The following is a 16839-nucleotide window of genomic DNA, read 5'->3' as shown; positions in this document are numbered from 1 at the left end:
AATGTAATGTCTTGTACTGTGTAAAAACACCACAGAGAGCACTTAGCACCGATGGTGGACAACATTCAGTACAGTACTTGGTTACAGTTGTGATACAAGCGTGTTTACATTCTCTCACACTCTCTTGTGTATTCTTGAGGTCAAAAGTGTTGTCAGTGTGTTTTCCCCTAGAAATGTGCCATACCATATTGTTTGTGATAATACCAATATTTTAATGTGATAAAAATTTGTCATAACACAATTTTAACAATTATTTGATCTTTTAATGTATGTATCGCAGCAACACACATGGTCGAAAGCAAAAGTAGGCTGGTTCAAAACATCAGAGCTGTAATTAGAATTTGAGTTGTTTAACTGAAGCCAGGGGTTTTTAAAGTATGAGGCGGGCCAGGGGGGCTCCAAACAGTTTTAGAGGAGACTCAGTGAATGGAAGTGAAACAATATTACAGTACTTATTGCATTAGTTATCAAAAGGAGATCACATAGAATAGTCTACATGTGTGAGTGGTACAGTTTTTGGGAGCTGTTTCCCCCCCATCAGAGTCAGAAACTAATAAAGGCCTTAGGACAGTGCTTTTTGCAAAACTATTTGATGTAGTCAGAAGTTATGTCAAACAGCAAAGTTAGGCTATTTTGGCTCAAATATCGAGTGTCTTTGGGATCAGATAATATAATGATAATCCCATAGGCATCTAGACATTGAGCAAAACTTACCAAGTAAACTAAAGATGTGATGGGGGGGCGCCGTTTCCCAAGCTTGGTCTGAGGGGAGGTCCGTATTCTCAGACTTTGAAAAACCCTGGCTTAAGTAATTAAAGTGAAAAACTGAATCTCAATAGCATAATTTAAAATGACTTTTATTAGTCTGGAAATTAATTCCAATAAACCTTAAACTGAATGTGTCAGGATTAGCCAAGTGAATAAACAGGTTTTGGGCCCAAGCGCCAGACGCTACACAGGCCCAACATGATCAGTTCTCTTTGAATTTGATTTATTTAACCAAAACACAGACAGTTCAGTTTAGAGTTGGCAAACTCCAAGAGACTCCAAACATTGAAGTCTTCCGAACAACAAACAGAAAATCCCAACAAGGCAACGAGAAGGACAAAGTCCAAAAACAAGCGGTACAAACAGTATTCCAAAAAGCCAGGCAGAAAAGAAGTGGTAATTCACAGGTACTGAGGCAAAGTGCTAACAGAGCTACAGGTAAATGTACTGTGGTTAGTCCGTGGCTTAAACGACCACGGACTAACAGAGGCTGAACAGAAATATAGGCCTTACATAATGCCATGGAGACACACACATGGACAGGCTGGTTAAATAACTCCAGGTGATACACATTAGGGTAATCAGGCAGACAGGAAGCAAAACTAAACACAGACAACAGAAGCAGCAAACTACAAACAGAAAACAGACAGACAACAAATAACCAGGAACAGGACAAGCACACCGAACCAAAACCAAAACACAGACCAAACAGACCATCTCAATATAAGACAAGAAAACAGACAGAAACAAAGATCAGAAAACAGGAGAGAAAACACAGAGCACAGAGCCGAACAGGTCAAACCATGACAGAATGTCTTATTATGAAACAGAATTCAGTTGCTCTGAAACTGTATTTGATCCTCACTGAAAATACAACTCTCTAAATAGTTTAACGTTCACTTCTCACATTCACTTTCAGTTCACTGAGACACACATCTGTTTGTCGGGGAAGAGCACAGAACTCCAATCAACACCTGTGTTTTACCATTTCCCTGACTCGTGGAAAACCATATGTGGGGGTCTTCCATTTTAGTTTGGAACTGTACTGGATTAAACAAGTGCTCTGCTTATCATGTGGGGTGAAAAACCGAAACTAACACTTCAGATCAGGCATATATCTGTTATAAATTGTTAACTTTGAAACCCTAACAACTGTCTAACCTCTCCATGTTTTCCCTTTAACCTTTTGATGGTACAAGCGCATACTGCAACCAATATGGGCAATGATAACCATGTAGCAACATATTCATGCTGCATACCCGCTTAACGGGATGAAGCTCTGCTAAAAGCTCGTGCTAAAAGGTTCATCAACCTCTCTAATTGTGCTGTGAGGGAGATTTTGCCCTCTCCAGACATCATTCATCACCACTGCCTGCACCCCCCTGTCCCAGAGTGCTTCTAACTGGTATGTTGTCAAACATTTCACCATATTTCATCTCCCTATCAGCGTAATCAGTCTCTTTTCCTGTTTGTCTGAGCTAACGTTTGCTCAACCTGATCTACTGCCACACACAGAGGCTTCTGCTCTATCCAGTGATTTTTCTGGCATTCTTTTGTCAGTAGAATAGAAGTATAATGTGACTGAACACTCCTTACATTTTTGTAGTCTTTTGCCATTGTCATCTTCCTGAAGGCAGCTGTGGCGAGATTTGGACTGTCATGGTGGTTGCTGGGTTACTGTGGGTCCCTTGACAACAACCCTCTCCAGTTTCCCTGACGTTGGTAAGGGGCTCTGCACCCACAAGATACATGTTCAGGCTGGCCACACTTACAGCAGTAGTTGCAGCTGTCTCCTTCACCATTGTCCCTGCACGTCCTGCAACCTCTCTTCCGAGTCCCTCTGTCCTGTTGTCCGTCTCTTTTGTTTTTGTTTCTGTGCTCATAGAAGCCACTGTCATCTTTTTCATCTCTGGCATCTCTGTTTTCACTTCGCCCTCGATTTCAGGGATATCCGTGGCTTCACCTGAAACACTGCTATGGACTTTTACAAATGCACTGACTTGACATTAGATTTCTTCAGTTTACATTCTTCTGGTTTACTCTTTCATTTCTATTTGTAGGTGTAGAAAAACTGAACGCTGCTTCTCCGTGTTTAGTTTTGACTCTGGGGACAGTAAGCAGACCTATCCCAGACCTGCTACTGGATGACCTGGGAGGGCTGGACGTTTAATAACATAGTAAAAGATTATAAATATTTAGTCATAGCTTTCACGTGACGTCACATTCCAAGGAAAACGGAGGGCAAAAAAGACGTTATTTTCCGCTGCCCGCCAACCAGGAAGCAAGTGAGGGCTGGCAGGGACCTGGCGGTTTTTAACAGCAGGTGCTGTATATGGATCGCAAGTAACCAACACTTGCAGTTTGTGTCTATATCTATCTTTTTCTTAAGTTTAGAGTTGATCCACATAAAATTTAATGGCTTTTGCGGCATCTCTATGAGGGAGTCTGGTGTGAGCTGCTATCTTTGTCTGTTGTTTTGCCCTCCAGGTCACCGCGCATGTCACATGACTGAAAACTATGAATTGACAACCGGTTTTGTACTGTGCCAGAAAGTCCCACCAGTTCTCCAGTCGGTCTAGTAATATGTTGTGGTCGATGGTGTCGAATGCAGTACTGAGATCCAATAATACCTAGACTGAAATTCTGCTAATGTCTGTGAAAAAATTCTTCCGCTTCTGAGAAACATTCAGCTTTTTCAGTGGTTTTACCTTAAAACAGGAGGTTAGACATGGGCCTATAATTGTTCAACAGTGACCTGTCTACATTGTTCTTTTTTAACAGTGGCTTGATGACTGCAGTTTTTAGGGCCTGTGAGAAGAAACCTGAGAGAAGAGTTTACTTTAATTATTCTCACCTTAACCTCACCTCACAGTGCATACCAACACACACACACACACACACACAAAGAGAGAATATAAGTACTTAAGTGCACTGTGATATGCTGGTGTTTTTTAAAAACAGTACTCTAATTGGTTCAAGCTGCTCTCATTGGATTCCCACTTAAAAAGCCTGGAGTTAAGAGGGCATGAGGGGTTGTAGAGGTTGGCATGACAACGGTGACCAAGACAACAGCAGCAAACAAACACAGATTTGGCTCCAAGAAAAGGGCAAGATCATGCATCTCTCATTGCATAAACAAGAGCAGATTGAAGGCTGGATCATTTAAGCTTGTCTGTGTGAGAAAGCCATATTGAGCGCATTTAGCCAAATGTAAGTGCTGGCCAGAGCACTCTTCGACCACAGACTTCTACAACACTCCGCTGCTCTGCCAGGCCAGCTGCACATCGCACTGAACATGCTCTGATCGATCTACTGCCAATCACAGTCCAGCACTGCATGCTATAATGCTTGACCCCCCCCCCCCCCCATTACCAGGTGGTGAACCAGATCGGGTGAAAAGATGATTAAATGTTTGTCTGGTCCCTGCCGTGCTGAAAGTTGAAGGCAGGTCCTGAACTTTTAGAGTGGGGTGAGGATATGAGGATGGGGTGGGATGGGATGCTACAGCTACAGTCTCTCTTTTGAATGTGTGGTGATTTCCCCTGAGTGCCAGGGTTAATCAATGAGTCAGCTACGAGGAATGCAGCTCTGGATTACGATTACAAACCAATCAATTTGGGGCTGAAGAGGGCAGCTTTCTCCAAGCTGCAAGTTACCAAGCCTGTTGACTCAGTGCCATTAGGTGAGGAGAGGAAATCCAGCACATGCCTTATTGCATTATTCCACAGGAATGGATTTTACTCCAATAGACAGGATATAGTCTATTTTAGGAGCTTGTTGCTAGGAAACAGTTTGGGTCCATGTTTATGCCTTTTATTGATGTTGGCAAACACTGTAACAGGAAATTAATGGAGTCATTTTTAAATGTTTATTGTTTTAACTGTTAACAGTTGTTATGACCTGTGTTGACCTTTGTGTGGCCACAACAAAAGGGAGACACACCATGGCAACCATTTAGTAAAATATGTTTATTTAAATCACAATGAACCAAATTAAGGCTTGTGCCAAACTAAAGGTGATAAAGTATGACCATCAGTGGTTTCAGTTATGTCAGGGCAGGGTGAAAGTATGCAAGAGTGTTGTAATGTGCAAGATAACTACAACAAAAACAGCATGTCCACAAACCAAAGCAAAGGTGGAACCTGTGGAGGGAAACAGAAGGTAGTTAGCAGGGAGGTCCGTCACTTCAGCCCAGCAGCAGCTCCCTGTGAGAACAAAGAGTTACAAATACTCTACAGGGCAAGTAGCCCAGGTGCCCAGAGTTACTGCAATCAGTCACCAGAGAGAGATTAGCCACACCCACACATGACCCCACAGGGCGTCACACAGTTTCTGACCTTCATGATGACCCCCGACACAGCTGTTCCAAATATTCAGTGAGCCATTACATGTAGCAGTATTTACCATTTTTTAAAACTTGAATTTGCCACACAGAGAAAATACATTGATTCAGTGTTTGGGAGTTGTGTGCATTGCTATTTTTCACTTTTTGTCTACACAATGTGCGTTCTGGCCCTCTCGCAAACATACAGTCTTCTCACTGCCACGGGGAGGCTGTGGCTCAGGGGACAAAGCAGTCGTTCACTTATTCGAAGATACTTAACACCAAATTGCTACATTGTGAATGTATATGAATGTGGGTTTCTGTTTCTGATGGCAGATGGCCCCTTAATCTCTGTGTGGTGAATGTGATCAGTGTTTTATAAAGTACTCAATTATATCATACTTAAGTAAAAGTACAGATACCACTCTAAAATGTTACTTAAAAGTAAAAGTCATCCAGTACAATATTACTCAAGTAAAAGTAAAAAAGTACCTGGTTTTCAAAGTTTTTAAACATCAAAAGTAAAAGTACTGCACATTCAAATCTGTTGATCTTACAAAGAGCAGCTTATCTTTTTAAATTCACTGAAGACAGTTTTGAATACAGTATTATAAGAAAACTGAGTTGCAAGAGAAAAAGTGGATATTTCATATACTGTGCAGAAGATTAGCCTGTGCCATTGCTCTGCTTATGTGGTGAAATGTTTTAGACTTGTGAGCCATGTAAACAATTTGCCATTGCTGAACAGTCACACCTGACACCACAGTGTTCTCACTAAAATCATCATTAAAACAGTCTGTCTCTGGAAGAAGCCTAAATGGGAACCTCTTCTAGAAAAGTCCAGTGCTGGTTTGAATGGACCTCTGCGCACTAACACAGTCCTCATAAAGTCGGTTAAGACTGGGGGCCAATCTGCTGGGTCATTTGGTGGAGCAGCAACTGTTACATTAGGGTCTGAGCTGCTTGTATCTGATGCTGGCTCTACATCTCTGTCTGTGCTGGTACTGGCTGAGGCTGCCTGTATTTCACCCGGGTCTGTGGGACTTGCTAAAGACGTCTGGACTGGTACCAGCTCCATCAGGCCCATTCAAACTGTCCCACCCAGATTTCCTAAATACATTTTCAAATATAAAATACTTTGTATACTATGACTTCACTGAATTATGTAATGCTTATTATTTACTGACAGATGTGTATCCATATCACCCAGTCGGCCCCATTAATCAACATTTTAATTGTTAATAGTCCATCCACCGCTTTCCATCTTGCATTAGTCCAGAGTTTTAACTAAGCCTTGGCAGAGAAAGATAATCCCTGTCTTGTTTTAAAATGATGTGGAAAACTGCTCAGAAGATCATTGGTACTGATCTCCCGAGCATTAGTGATATTGGTGAGGTGAGGTGCCTGCAGAGCCCAAAGGATACTAAAGGACAGTACCCACCCAGCCACAGCCTGTTCACCCTGTCCGTCTGGAAAGACTTACTGAAGTATCTGCTGTCGCACCACCAGACTGCAGAGCAGCTTTTTCCCTCAGGCTGCCAGGCTCTTAAATTCATCCTCAGCACTGCTCTATGTAAAATAGTTTATTTCTGTACATAATGTCATAATTTTTGTATTTAATATTTGTGAGTAGCATACATGGATCTACAAACTTCATCTCATTATACAACCCTGTACTGTTAAATGACAAATAAATCTACATTATACCTTGAACCTTGTATGTGTGTGAGTGAAAGGAGAATGTATGTACAGTCATGGCCAAAAATATGGGCACCTCTTTTCAACTTTCAGCACAGCAGGGACCAGACTAACATTTAATCATCTTTTCACACGATCTCTGGTTCACCACCTGGTGACGCAGACTTTTGTTTGCACTGGAACAACACAAAAAAAGCTGAGAAAAAGAGACAGACACAATGAAACATAAAACCAGACATATGTGCACAACTCAAAATAAAAGTTATTGTGCATAACAGCATCTGAACCAACAAATATAATTTTAATCACTCCTCTGTTGGTTTAGCCTTCTGCTTGGGGTTATTGTCCTGCTGAAAGATGAACTTTCTCCCAAGCATTCCCCCAGAAGTCTCCTTTTTGCTGGGATGCTGAGTTTTGAGGAACAAGCTTGTCTAGGCAGTGCTTCAATAATGCGGCTTGGAGTTTACTAATTTTTACATGTCAATTACTTTGTCTCTAACTTTCTTGGAATGATCTTGATCTTTCCTTTAGATTCAAAGTCTGAAGTTATTTTATCATGTTTCACATGTGGAAGCCAACTGTAAGACAACTGTGTCTTCATTAGGGCAATATTACTCATCTCTGTAGGGTTATTTATTTTTCTTACAAAATATTTTCTTACATTAAACCAATGCCACTTTAAAATAGTTATTTTTCCGGGCCAGTCTTTTAAAATAAAATATTACTCAGAAATAAATCTCATATATCATTTGTAATTCAGACTCGGCCAACCTTTAAAGAGGTTGAATACTTTTGCAAGTCACTGTATATTGTGAGGAATACAACTATTATTGACGAAGGCAAAAAAACCTAAAGAAGACAACATTTGAATGATGAGCAGCGTTCACAATTTCAGACGCAACAATGGATCAAAGTGTGGCTGCTGTTTTCTGTATCAATCTTTACCGTCTTGAGTTCCTACCTGATGAGAAAAGGATGGATCTTCTTCATTATTATAACAGCTATAAAGAAATGCAATATGACATTAAGGAAGTTTGAAGTATCAAAATGGACGCTGCCCAGGTAAGGTATGTGCAGTGTCCTTTCATATCCATCTGTATGTTGGAACCAAGAGTGTGCTGCTAAAAGGGGCTAAAAAGCTTTGTGGAGCTGAGGGGAACTGTAAAGTTGGTTTAAGTTCTTTCTACACAGGGTGTACATTGTACACATGAAGACCTATATTTTGAAAATGAAAATAATTTTTTTACTACTCCTTTCTAAAATGAGCTTTACCTATTTTGTGTTGTGTGTTCTCTTTTAGCCATCCTTTTGCAGCAGTTTAAATCATCAGGATGACGTTGGCTTTAACTTGCTGGTTTCTGTCTCCCTGTGTGGCAGTTATCGTATGGCTCCAGCTCTCCGGCTCTGTCCAACCGCCAGCGTTTTCCCACCTTCTTCCGCACTCATCCATCTGCCACACTGCACAACCCAACTCGAGTGCAGCTCTTCCAGAAGTGGAAATGGACCAAGATTGCCACCATTCAGCAAACAACAGAAGTTTTTACATCTGTGAGTCATGTATTTAGCTGAAAGTGTTAGTAGTATTAGTTATTGTCATATAAAGTTACTTTCAACCCCTCCTCTGAACAATGAATGTCCAATCATAGCTTAGCAATGGTAACAAAGCATGACAGGCCTGTCAGGTTTAAAAGCACAAGAACAAAAGAGTAAGGACTAGATTACACAGTGTGCTTATCATTAGCACGTCCAGCTAATAGCAGGCAAAACTGATGGTCGCTTTTGTCTACCTCTGTCTGAAATCGAGAACAAAAATTATTTAAAAATGCTGGTTGTAAATCTTCCACACTTATCGCAAACTGCTCTGAGATTGAAAAGTGGGGTTTAGCAGATTATCTTGTGTTATGTTTCCAAACATCATTAGGGCTCTTTCAGATTTTGTTCCAAAAGTAAGAAAAAGTCATTCAAAATTACAGTGAGAAAAATAACGAAAACATCCAGTCCTTCTGCACTGTCAAGCTCAGCAGTATGTCATAAACAAGATTGTACAACAAAATGAAAGTTTGTGGTCCCTTCATGCTACACACATAGAACATAGCAGATAATTACACTTACATTAGGATAGGGTAACATTCAAATAAATAAAATAAAACTATATAGGCCTATGGAGTTATTTAAATACACATACACCCAGGAAATGCTCCTGCAGTGCATTTTTTGTGAGGGTGCATGTTATCTATAAATCCACATTTATGCATAATTTACACAGTTTTATACGCTCTGTGGCAATTTTTATCTGTTTTTTCTATTTTGTTGAAATGGAATCTCAGTGTTCTCTTCTGCGCACAGAGAAGCAATTAACCCAACTTATGGAGGTTATGGACAGGCAGGATAAACATCTATGTTTATCGAGTTGAATAAAAAAGTTTTGAAGAGCAGCAGCTGAGCTTGTCGCTGGTTTAAATAACCTCCATCATATAGATCATACTGTTGTATCCTGCTGTCATATTATTCAAGTTTCAGATTGAACTACAAATTATGTACTACATCTATCAGTTGTTTATTGTAAACATTAAGACGTGCGCTTATGTAAGCTGTTGCATGCATGCATGTATCTGGTCTCCCCTACTGATAATACCCTCCTGAATGTATGCATAAATTGACCACTCTGGGAAAACAAAATCATTACACAGTCCATCAAAAAATAGTTGGAGGTATGCGTAAGCTAATTACAGAAGTATAAAAGGAAAAACTCAATGCTGGAATGAATCCTGGCCGGGTTTGGGGGTGTTGTGGGTTTTAGTGCCATTTGAATAGAGGTTTAAATGCATTCTCTTACACAAAACAGATGACTAAGAAAATAGTTTTTCTTTTCTCATTTCCTATTTCTCTCCCCTCCCTTATCTCCCCCATCTTCTATCACATCTACCTTCCCTTGATTGTTTTGTCTCTCCCTCTCTCTGGTCACCTGCTGTTTTATCTGTTTGTTGGTATCATCACCCACACACCCACCATCTTCTCCCTCACTACTTTGCTCCTACTTCAATTACTGTTTACTGTTCTTCAAATTTCTTTTCACAACCTACCATTACATTATCTCTCCCACTCCTATTTTGGTTGCTCTTGTCTATCTCGTTCTGTCGTCTTCTGCATGCTCATTGTTGCATGTGTGTCTCTCTATGCTTGACAGACTCTGGATGATCTAGAGGAGAGGGTGAAGGAGGCAGGCATTGAAATCAGCGTTCGTCAGAGTTTCCTCACCGACCCTGCTGTGGCTGTCAAAAACCTCAAGGTATCACATCCTCCATGTCTTCTTACATATACCAGGCAGCTGAACACAAAACAGTCAGGCTTTGTTTGGCCAGTTCATCACAGACAGCTCCTGGATACTTGCCAAGGGTAGCCCACTAATGTGTCCAGCTCCATAAAGATCTGCTTACAAAGTGATAACTTCTCTCTTTAACTACAAATACAGTCATTTTTTTCAATAAGACATTATGGTCTCAATTGGTGGTGTCAGAAGTGATTAACAAAACAGCCTAAACTCAAGGTCCACTTACTTGCTACCTCTGAAGTATTTGACTGTATGACATCAGGAGATGGTGTTTGCTTGGTTGTCATGGCATTTTAAAGAATTTCCTCTCCATGTTGGCTTACAAGTTGAGCTTGAAAGTTCGCTCACCCATGACTTCTGGCTGCTCAGACTATTCAAATTGAAATTCAGTGGGGCTTTATTGGCATGGGAAACAGATGTTTATATTGCTAAAGTAAGTGTGAAATAAGCAGCAGCAAGTGTTGAGCAGGCACAGGGCATTAGGTGGCTTGCAATCACAGATCCAGACCGCACATCTCCGGAGGCAGAAACACCTGCAGAAAGTGACAGAAGGCGAGAGGACACGTTATTAATGATGCATCGTCAAAAGTCTGATATGCCTGCTATGGCATGTTTATGGCAGGTTATGGTGTCCGTGTTAACTTAGCATTAAAAATGGACACTTAGACACAGTCATAAACATCATAAAGACTCCCTCAAATGGTTATGACAATGTCAAGTCACCCCATCAAATAAAATGTAAGTCATGCAATCAACTGGAGCTGCTCTTGAATAAAGATTTGAAAAAAGTGCATCATCCTTTTAGTTACTACAAGGACATTACTCCTCAAGCAATGGGTCAACATTTTGGGAAATATTCTTATTTTCTGTTTCAGAGAGTGAGATGAGACAATTGATATCAATCCTGATGTTTGTGTATGGTAGCTGGTAGAGTAAGGATGTGCTTAGCATAAAGACTGGAAGCTGGGGGAAAAAGTTAGCATGGCTCTGTCTAAAGTTCAAAACTACAGAACAGAAATGTAAAAACTTTTGTTTTTAGGGATATTTAAGTGTTGGAACTATTTCTTGATGAACAACAGTGTGTCCATCCACCCACTACTTCTTTGCATTGTCTTGGCCTATAGTAGCCTACAGGTTGCCAGAAAAAACTAATGAACGCAGGTTTAGGTCCCTGTAGTAGTAGTAGTAGTAGTAGTAGTAGTAGTATACTTTATTGTCCTCGAAAGGAAATTTGTTTTGGACTGCATGGTTGCTGCATGTACATAGAAATATACAATATACAAGTATACAAAGTATAAAAAGAGGAAAGACAATTAATTTACAAATTTAAAATTAATAAGATTGTACATTTTTGCTACCAAACCTGACAACCTCACTGTGACAAGAGGAGGCTGCACACCCTCACTGCAGCTAGCTTTTTGAATGCATGTTTTTTTTACATGTCTTTCTGTGTACAGGCCAATCTAAATCTGATACACTGTGTTAATTAGTGAGCCTGAAAGGTGGTGGTATATGTTTTTTTTTTTTTTAACTTTGGACAGAGCCAGGCAACCTTTATCCCCCTGTTTCCAATCTTTATGCAAAGCTAGGCTAACCATCTCCTGACTCCAGGTCTGTAATTAGCACACAGACATGAGATTGATGTCTGTCTGAATATGTGACTTTCAGAAGGAAAGTTAATAACTATTTTTACAAAAAATCATAGCCATGTACCTGCTTTCCTCTCTCCTTCCTTCACTCCCTTTATGTTGGCCTGACTGGCTTCCACACACACACACACACACACACACACACACACACACAAACACACTTTACAATGACCTTGCCAAGCATGACAGCCTAGTTTTATGCGCAGGATTAATAGGCCATTGCAGGAGATACCATAGTAACATCATAAATGGAACCCAGTGGAAAGGAAGTGTACTGCTGTGATGTGCTGGGGCTGGAATGAGGGTTGGCTCCTGTCTTCCTTATTCACACTTCAGGGTATTTAACTTGTGCTTTTCATCTCTACTCTGTGTGTGACTCTGTCCTTTTCTTTTCACTTCAAGCGCCAAGATGCCAGAATTATCGTTGGTCTGTTCTATGAGACGGAGGCCAGGAAGGTCTTCTGTGAGGTAATGTGTTCTACTGTTCACATTTATTTCTGACTGACTTGGCTGACATGAATTTAAAGTATCAAACACACATAACACATAACAAATTGCTTAAGTCCTTTTAAAAACATTATATATTAGATTTCAGGAATGAAGTTTTGTGTCCTCTTACAATAAACCCAGTAAACTGAAATTTGTTTGTTGGTCTGCTTTGCAATGAATTTTCCATCTCAGACAACAAATGTAATTTAAACTTGCTACTTAACTCTTCTAAATGTATACTCTATGACCATAGTACTGTAGTTATATTGAATATTTTTGTATTATTTAGGTTTTTGTGTTCTTGTTTAGGTATATTTTTTTGTTATATGCACCAATGGCATATCATTTCAAAAATAAATCTCTACCATGTCACCTCAGACTGAGGTTAAAGTGCTCAATCTGAGCTTTAAGAAACATCACAGAAGAAATCTATTAATTTATTATAGTGAGTGATCTTGATGAACTTAAAGGTGGCGTAAGCGATTCTGGAAAACACCGTGACAACCATGAGATAGAGCGAACAATGACACAGCAAATAATATAACTAATGTTAGCTAAGTTGTGGGTTAGCAAACTGTCACTACAGCTGCTGCTGTAAAGCTAACATGCAGAGAGCACAAGATGGTCGATTCTCACGACTCTCCTGCTGCTATAGCTAACATCACAATAACAGCATGTCTTGGTCAGTGTTGGGCAAGTTACTCAGATAACAAATTGTTAAATGTTATTAATAACTTATTACTCCTTAAAAAAGTAATAATATTACTTCACTTATTAATGGGTAATAAAAGTAACTAGTTACGTTACTTGTTATGTTACTATATTACTTTCACTACCACCCCCTCCCCTCCCCCCAAACAAAGCAGTCTCTCCTGGCTCCCGACTTTATAACTGTATACTGACTTTTGAACTACTGTTTTCCTGCACATGTATTTATAAGAGCAGTATTCAGTATTTTTATTTTACTTGACGCCACTCTCTGCAAGCATCAGTGACAGTAGCGGCCGGAGTTTCTTTCTGTAAGTTTCACATTGCTGTGCTCCTTCAGCAGATGCTTCAATAAATATGATTCAATTATTTGCTGTTGAAGCTTGTTGCTGGTTGCACAAAGTTTACAATGGACGACAATGTTCTTTGCATCTTAGACTGTGATACAATAATGGAGATACTTACAGCTATGGAAAGAACGCCTCTCTCCCTCGTTCTCCTTTCTTCCTTTAGCTTTTTGGCTAAGAGCTGACGTAAACGGTGCTGCTGACCTGCCGTCAAGGATGGTGCGTTCAGTAATGCAGCGTTACTTGGAATGGTAACTGTAATAATATTACTGTTTTGGAAAAAATAATCCATTACACTACTAGTTACTAGGAAGAGTAATATTATTACTGCCAACACTTGGTGAACTAGAAAGTAAGCTGAATGTCAGTGGGCAAGTCATTTAACATTACTGACACAACTCGTAGCTGGAAAAGCAGGAATTGTGTTGTGTGGCAGGCCGCATGCCCCTTTGTTTCCCATTTACAGCGCCAGGGCTGAGTACAAACACCGGAACGAACAGCTAGTGGACTTTGAGAAGATATTCACTGACACTGAACAAAACACGTGTTGGATTAGAATCTCTGACCCCACCTTAAAGTCAAGTCAAAAATTAATATAGCCCAATATCACAAATTTGCCTCAAGGGGGCTTTACAATGTGTACAGCATATGACACCCTATGTCCTTAGACCCTCGATTCAGATAAAGACAAACTCCCCCAAAAACATTTGGACAACATGGAAAATAGACGAAAACCTCAAGTAGAGCAGCAGAGGAGGGATTCTTCTCCTAGTACAGACAGACAGGAAATAAATGTCATGTGTACAGAACAGACCAAGATGAAGGTGAAATCCTATGCGATTCTGCAGAGAGTTGGTTGATATTTGAGTCCGACAGGCGTGGGCACAGTGGTCCGGTGGATAGCACTGCAGCTCCAGCCCCCCGCGACCCTGTATGCAGTGGTTGACGATGGATGGATGAACATTCACTGACAAGAGTTGGGAAGCACTGTTTTTCTCCAGGGCCAAAGTCAAAGCTAACTTTGGGGCTAACCTCCTTCACTCTTTATTCAATTTTGACAAGCAACACACAGGAGCTCCTCTTTACTCCTGAGAAGCTGCAGTCTTTATTCACGGGTCACTGTTACGTCTGTGGTACAGCTGAACAAGTCTTATTCTCTCTATTCACCAGTTCACACACGCTGCGTCTATTTCTTCTCTACTACACACACATACTGACCGCTGCGGCAAAGCTAACAAAGCTAACCAGTTGGGATCATCACAAACATGTCAAGATTTCTTTCTGTTGTCGTTTATGTGGAACAGCATAGCTAACTTTACTCAACCTCAGCATCAGTTTTCATTCCTTTCAAATCTCATATTCAAAAAGCTGTTCTACAGAGGCGAACGTAGCAAACAGCTGGTATTTTGTTTTTATAGAATGGTTAAAAATAGGGGAGAATACGGGGAATATTTTAATGGGATGACACCTGGAGAGAACAGTAAAATATGAGTGAAGGCCAAGGAAAACAGGATGGTTGACAAGTATGCACATTAGGGTGGTAGCTAACTATCTAAATGCTAAAAACACTCCAGGTACTTTAAGCATGACTTTACTGGTCCCGACTCCAGTCCCCTAATCCCCCTTACAAATCTATGCTAATCAAACACAAGTAACCTGATATGAACATAAACAACAACCAATGAACACCCCTAATCTGTGTGTTACACAATTTTAGATACCTTGGTACAGCAGGGACACATTTAAGTGCTACACACAACAAACAACAACGCTGACCTGCTGTTAATATAGTCAAAAAGATATTATATGGAGAAGGCTACCTGCCAACGTGGCGACCCGCATTTGGTGCTTAATTTCCATCCCCGACTGCACTGTTTAACTCTCCTGTTTTATATTATATTTAAAAAATCTTTTTATATTTTTCTATGTTGCTTTATATTTTATGTAAAGCACTTTGAATTGCTTTGTTGTTGAAATGTCCTATACACTTCCCTTGCCTTTCGAGAGAGCATGCACTAACTCTGTTACGGCTGCATCATGGTTTTGTTCATTAGTTCATCAGTGGAATGTATAGACTGCCCCACGCTATTGACTTGTTGTTCATTTGTGCTTCTACTACCTTCTTCACAGCTCTCTTGACCCTGTTTTGTTCCGTCGTCTGCACAGCTGGGAGCATTTCAAAATCACAGCATTTTGCCTGCCTGATTTTGCTGATATGTTTAGATTTTATTTAATCAGTGCTTGCTTTTTGTGCTTCTACTATGATTAGGTAGGCTACATAGTTAAATGATTTCTTTTTTTTGTCTGTTTTTATTGTGTTTAGTGTTGTTTTGTGATCGGGAGTCTACAGAGGTTGTTTTACTTTGAAATTTTACCTGATTCTCTATGCTGTTCTGTGTCTGACTTCCTGCCTGGTTCAATCTGCTCTGTGCTGCTTGACATGGCTTCCGTTAAAAATAGCTGCCTATTCTCTGCAGAGTGGATGCTATTGGGATAAATTGCAGCCGCATCAGGTGGACTCACAAACATTTACTAGAATGGCAGTGATTACCTCCGGCAACCGCAATGCAGCAGAACTGACAATGCTGAGTGGAGTTACCACAGTTACTAGTACTAAATGTAAATGCTCTGTACTTGTATAGCGCCTTTCTAGTCTTTTCGACCACTCAAAGCGCTTTTACAGTACATCTGCATTCACCAGTCACACACATTCATACACTGAGCCTAAGTGCTCAAACGAAAACTAACATTCACACTCATTCATACACTGGCGGAATAGCCGCCAGGGGCAAATCGGGGTTCAGTATCTTGCCCAAGGACACTTCGACACGCAACCAGGGGGAGCCAGGGATTAAACCGCCGACCTTCCGATTAACGGCCAACCCGCTCTACCTCCTGAGCCACAGCCGCCCCGTACTAGTACTAGTTAGCACTACTAATTTTGGAACATTGAAATTTGCTGCAACGCCACGGCAAAGGCATGTGATGAAACTAAAACAGCTTTGCAATTTAGCATCGCCAAGGTCTTTAGATTGCACTGTCCAAATGTTAAGTCTAGGGGGAGTTTGTTAAAGTATCTCAATTGTAAATGATGAAGAATTTAAAATTCAATTCAAAATGACTGAGTTCCTCTTTAAGACTAGAAGAACATCAGGCTCTACCCTAATCAGTATGCCACCCAGCTTCTGGTACAGGCCATGGTTATCTCTCGCCTCGACTATTGCAATGCCCTCCTAGTTGTTCTTCCAGCTTGTGCGGTGAAACCCTTACAAATTGTTCAGCCCAAAAGGACTCATGTCACTCCATTACTCAGTAACCTCCACTGGCTCCCCGTGGCCTCCAGAATCAAATTCAAGTCACTAATGCTGCATACAGAGTGACTACAGTGTACTACTTCTTCTTCTATCCCCTTCAAGTTATCTTGTGTTGATCACACTTTTTTTTACTTCTTTCCCTACGTGTTTACCCCATTGTTGCAATATGTGCTATTAGCTCTTACTAGTATTTATTGCTGCTCTTACTAGT

At 40.5% G+C, this 16839-nt stretch overlaps 2 protein-coding genes across 2 annotated transcripts in view; both read left to right on the top strand.

Moving 5' to 3' along the window:
- Positions 1-16839, top strand: part of LOC123976309 (ankyrin repeat and MYND domain-containing protein 2-like) — an 817726-nt gene that overhangs the window by 531988 nt on the left and 268899 nt on the right. The window lies entirely within an intron of this gene.
- gabbr1b (gamma-aminobutyric acid (GABA) B receptor, 1b) overlaps positions 1-16839 on the top strand; it is an 84912-nt gene that overhangs the window by 7226 nt on the left and 60847 nt on the right. Inside the window, exons 3-5 of the mRNA XM_046058345.1 lie at positions 8168-8338; positions 9978-10079; positions 12173-12238. Coding sequence (XP_045914301.1) covers positions 8168-8338; positions 9978-10079; positions 12173-12238 — 339 coding nt within the window. The remainder of the gene's footprint in view (positions 1-8167; positions 8339-9977; positions 10080-12172; positions 12239-16839) is intronic.

Source organism: Micropterus dolomieu, linkage group LG09, assembly GCF_021292245.1.
Source record: "Micropterus dolomieu isolate WLL.071019.BEF.003 ecotype Adirondacks linkage group LG09, ASM2129224v1, whole genome shotgun sequence".
Lineage (NCBI taxonomy): Eukaryota > Metazoa > Chordata > Actinopteri > Centrarchiformes > Centrarchidae > Micropterus > Micropterus dolomieu.
Note: the sequence above shows the minus strand (reverse complement) of the source record. Positions and strands in the feature narration are given on the sequence as shown.